The following is a 5,347-nucleotide window of genomic DNA, read 5'->3' on the forward strand; positions in this document are numbered from 1 at the left end:
TTTAATAATAATTAATAACGTTTATTACATATGGTAGTATTATACAACACGTTATGCAAGACACTGGTGTTGAAAAACTATTAAAAACAACTACAAAGTTATTTACAAAAACTATGAGAAAACAGTTCAGTTTAAAAAAGCTATCATGTATAAGTCCTTAAATATCTTATAGTCTTTTGTTTAGAGTATATCTTGTAAACCAGTGTCATTAACACGAGATATTAAATTATATAAGATAAGTAGGCACGTCGAATTACAAATGCACTTCCAAGTATATTTTTTATTATTACATTTGAAACGAATACAATGATTAATTATAATAACGGACCGAAATTGATTAATTATTAGAGTATTTTAAAATAGAGGTTACGGTTAATTTTCTACATGAAATTCGGTTTTCAATTATTTTAAAGCTTTTAAACAATATTATACAAAGAGAGACAGCACCTCGCTACTAGACATATTATGCCTTTGGCTCATTATTAGAATGTTTACTCTCTATTTATCTTACTTAGATACCTACTGGAGATTCTTATTTATACACGCTCTTTATATACACATATTGAGTTTTGACAACAACGATAACATAATATATAAACAGACACTATCGCTAAATATTGGTGGCATCCTGAACAAATTTTTTAAACCTATTATTAACAGCAAATTTACATAAAACCTAATTAAGTACAAAGGATAATAGTAAAGAGCACTATAAAATTGTAATAATCTATGCGTATCACATAAAATTATATAAATAATAAACATTGTAAACCCTAAAAATAAAATGTAAGAAAAATAAATTAAGAAATTCACTGTATTAAAAAAAGATAATGTTCATATGTAACAAGCCATTTGTGCAAGTCTTGTAATGCTTTTAGTAAGTTAAATATAACTATAAGGTATATAAATGCCAAGTCAGGAAAACTTAATAAATTGTGAATTCAGTATTACATGCAAGAGATAAAATATTTCTTATAAGCTTTCTTAATTTATATCGCTAACTCTCAAATGCATCAAAGTAAGAATATTAGAGAACAAATTTGGTTTAAAAATAAAAATTATCGTACATTAAAAACAACGAAAATTTACATTGACATGACAGCTCATGATCTTAATGCGAATTTTCCAAGTATAAAAGATTTACATAGATTCAGTCATGATAAGTATTGTAAAGCAGAGTTGTTGGAACAATGTTATTTTTAAGAGACATTGGTATTATTATTATTGGTAGACTTATTACAATATCATTAACATTTAATAGAGATTCTTACGTAGAACACATTGTATGTTGCTTCGGAAGTACTGAGTAACAATAATTACGAGAAGCAAAATATACCAAGACACAGTCAAGCTCGTTTGTTTTTAGACTTTCCGTTGACTACAGAGTCAGTTTGGTCCGATTTTCGTGGCCTAAGTATGAAATTCAGGTTGTATGCAGTATTTACGGCGTAATAAACATTAGCGTTCGCTGGCAGCACCATTTCTGTAAAATAATATTACTGTTTATTAAATTGCTTTGTAACACAACGCCAACTCACTTAATCCGACTCGACAATAATGTCACAAAAAGATAAAATGCAAGTAATGGAATAATAATTATGCGATCCAACTAAGAATAGGATCGATTTAGCACAACACCGTGACGACACAGTCGCAGTGGTTTGTAAAATAAGGGTCATTGACGCTCATACTATTTGGATTACATAGTATATGAGAATATTACTAAATCAAATAAAATATGAATTGTAAGTATGATAAAATGTTACCTCTCTCCGGTAAAACTTGCGCCAAAGTATACCCATCTGGATCCCCGTCGAGATTCAATTTGAGCATAGCATTGCGTATCACTTGCGGTGTTCGTTCATTGTTACTCAACATGATCGACTTATACAACACCACGCCTTCTGTTTCCACACAGTCCGACTCGTATGTTACGCGAATTATATAAAAATCAGGACCGTTATGAGTATTTGCATGAGCCGGGCTGTTTGCGACGGGTTTGCCGTTCTGCTTTTGGCCGCTGTTGGCGCTAGACAACGACACGTCTAAAGAAGGTATAGACGATGAGGAAGAGCCGTGAGATAACCTCGTAGGGGAAGATCTCCGCTCTAAACTATCTCTCTTCCAAGTGTTCCCAACACCATCCGTCTCGCAGTAAAATTGCGAGCTGTTACTGGAACTCGTACTAGCGATCGAATCGTTTTTCCTATGACCGTGGTTATTGTTTTCGTTCACTTTCTTGGGACGTCTCTCCTTAGGCGGATTTGTTTGTGGTTCTATTTGACACGAAAGCTGGTGCGCTTCCGCGTCGTCTAAAATTATTACGGAGTCGAACCATCGGTCGAACATCGGATCGGAGGGTAAATGATAAGCGTTCGCCGCACCTTGCAATAACTTAATCTGAGCGAGCACCTCGAATTCTTTGCGTCTCTTATCAAAATTAATGAGGCCATCGGCGACCGTGTCGGGTATAGCCGTGTCGATCATAGTGAGGTCCGTTAAAAATGTGCCCAAATAAGGTATCGTTCCGTGACTGACGCCAGGCGAGCCTCGTTCGTGTAGGAGCTTTTGCAATTGGCGGTCGTTCTCCCCGACCGTATCGGCAAATTTGGCGGTGCCTTCTCTCATGAGAAGCTCGCGTTGCGCCCAACGATTGTTGTCTTCGCTGAATATCCTCGCCAATTCTTCGAATAGTTCGGCCTTCTCCTTGTTCAACAGCGCCCAGGTCTTCCTGAGCCGGTACACGGGGTTGCTCTGCAGGCCCGAGATGATCGCCTTCAGCGAGGAGAAGTTCTTGAGCACGCGTAGCTCGCGCGCGATATCGAGCCACGCGGCGAGGATGTCGGCGCGCTCGAGCGGGCGCAGGCTCGGCTCCAGCAGCACGGTGGAGATGACGCGGAAGGAGACCGCGTTGAACTGGTTGACGGTGGCGAGCACTGTGGCGGCGTCGTGCGAGCGGTCCTTGTCGCGGCGCGACCACACGGCGCCGAGGCACTGGTGCGGCACGAGCTTGCGGAACAGCTGCATGTCCATGCGCGTGAGCTGCTCGGCGAAGTGGCGGTGCGGCACGTGCGGCAGGCGGTACGCGCTCGTGTGGTGCGCCGCCAGCCGCATGCCCGGCGCCAGGCACACGCCGTGCTGCGCGCCGCCGTTGCGCTCCGCGCTGAATATGGCTAGCTTCTGCAACACCTGCAGATAACATCAATATATTAAATACATAAACAATTACCGTTATTTATTTTTTGTCATTCTATCACCTGTGACAACAAACGTAACAGTGAATAGTATAATTAGTTATACTTAACTTCAATATTTTAGCCCAAGTACTCCCATACTAAATATGTATATAAAAAAACTAAAATACATGCTTTAATGATAGAATCAACTAGGGCCAAATATGGATTAAATTGACTCTTACAATGTATACTTTGTATTGTTACCTCTTAATGGAATTACATTTTAGAGTTTTTTTCCAAAATAAAAGACCCACCACACTAAGTCCACTTATTTCTATAATCACCTCTAAATTTAAATTTATTTCAATTGAAAAAAACTACGACCGGTTTTAAATTAGTGAAGTGATTAAAAATGTATTGACGCAAATGTTTTTATACAGAGTATACGTAAAGAAATTATTTAATCCTGGCGATTATTATCAGGAGAATTAGATACACTCAAGAAATAGTAATCTTTGATAAGTATACGAAGTTTGAATAAAATCTATCCGTTTTCAGTAGGTCAAAATCGAGTGCAAAAGCAGTCGGTGACACGCATATAAACATACAGGTGAATATAAGCGTGTTAAAAACCAACTTTGAAAATAAATATTTTCGAGAAATTTTAAATAATAGAAAAAAAATTGATCACGAGGCGGGATTCCAATCCGCCAATATTGCCTACAATGACGTGGGTTCGATCCTTTAACAATTTCTCATTTATAAATATACTAGCTGTGCCCCGCGGTTTCACCCGCGTAAGTCCGAATCCCGTAGGAATATCGGAATAAAAAGTTGCCTATATATTATTCCAGTTATCCAGCTGTCTACGTACCAAATTTCATTGCAATTGGTTCAGTAGTTTTTACGTGAAAGAGTAACAAACATCCATACATCCATACTTACAAACTTTCGCATTTATAATATTAATAGGATTCATTTATAAAGCATTTCTATGCTATAAAACGAAAAATTAAATACATATCTTTTTCAGAAATCACGACTATAACACACCAACCTTCGAATGCAGTTCGGAGCCAGGCAAATGTATCTGTGTGAAGGTGAGGAGCTGCTGCAGCGCGGGGTGGTGCGGCGGCTGGCGGAAGTCCTCCGGGTACGTGTCCAACCACACGTGCAGACACGCCACGAGGGTCCTGACAAGTGTCCTTTCAACGTTTATTATCGTTCTAACTAATCTTTAAATATATTATAACATTAAGTATATAAAATAAACATTACGTTTATAAAATACACTAGCTGCGCCCCGCGGTTTCACCCGCGTAAGTCCATATCGGGATAAAAATTTGCCTATATGTTATTTCAGTTGTCCAGCTACCTACGTACCAAATTTCATTGCAATCGGTTCAGTAGTTTTTGCGTGAAAGAGTAACAAACACACACATCCTTACAAACTTTCGCATTTATAATATAAGTAGGATGTTATGTTTATATTATGTCATGTTAGTTTCACTATTTTTAACTCAAGAACGCCTGGACGGAATAAACGGTATTTAGTTCATAGGATTTGTATCCACTGGAATAAGGATAACAACTGTTTAAAAGTTAAGAACCTATTAGGTACTCGGGCGGAGCCCAGGCGACAAGCTAGTAAATGACAAATGTGGTAAAATTCTATTAGGTACATATGACTATTTTGTATCAGCTTTTTTATTTAAAATTCAAATGAGAACTAGCATGTTTAAGTTCAAATCAAAAAATCTATAATGCATATTATCAAACAGTTGGTGTTGTGGAACTAGCAGAAGTAGTTTAAACCAATTTCATAACCGTATTATGGTTACGGTTGACTGATGCAACTGTGCATTGATTAGTCCGACGATGGGTACCTTATTTATTTGTAAGTTTGCTTATTTGCATTCTATCACGTACGCTAACTTTGAAGGATAAGAACTTACTTTCTGTGTTGCTGCGAAGTATCCGATCCTGTAGAGAGCACATCTTCCGCCGCAAGCGCTTCATATCGTCGCAACAAAAGATCCAGTACTTTGCCGCATTCCGCAAATGACCTGCAATTATTGTATAAAAGTAATAAATAAAATAAAGACGGAACACAATATTTTTTTGCAGTCATTTGAATACACAAAATACAAATTTTTTATTGTGGGAGTCGA

General features: G+C 37.7%; 1 protein-coding gene across 8 annotated transcripts in view; it reads right to left on the bottom strand.

Annotated features, from left to right (window-relative positions):
* The window catches only part of LOC119831441 (ral guanine nucleotide dissociation stimulator), a 26,426-nt gene continuing 21,079 nt past the window's right edge, over positions 1-5,347 (bottom strand). For all 8 annotated transcript variants that reach the window (XM_038354834.1, XM_038354826.1, XM_038354798.1 and 5 more), the window contains 4 exons: positions 5,132-5,242; positions 4,234-4,369; positions 1,767-3,189; positions 1-1,483 (listed from right to left, as the gene is read on the bottom strand). In XM_038354834.1, coding sequence (XP_038210762.1) covers positions 1,347-1,483; positions 1,767-3,189; positions 4,234-4,369; positions 5,132-5,242 — 1,807 coding nt within the window. In that variant the 3' untranslated portion in view covers positions 1-1,346. The remainder of the gene's footprint in view (positions 1,484-1,766; positions 3,190-4,233; positions 4,370-5,131; positions 5,243-5,347) is intronic.

The sequence above is a fragment of the Zerene cesonia genome, chromosome 1 (assembly GCF_012273895.1).
Source record: "Zerene cesonia ecotype Mississippi chromosome 1, Zerene_cesonia_1.1, whole genome shotgun sequence".
Lineage (NCBI taxonomy): Eukaryota > Metazoa > Arthropoda > Insecta > Lepidoptera > Pieridae > Zerene > Zerene cesonia.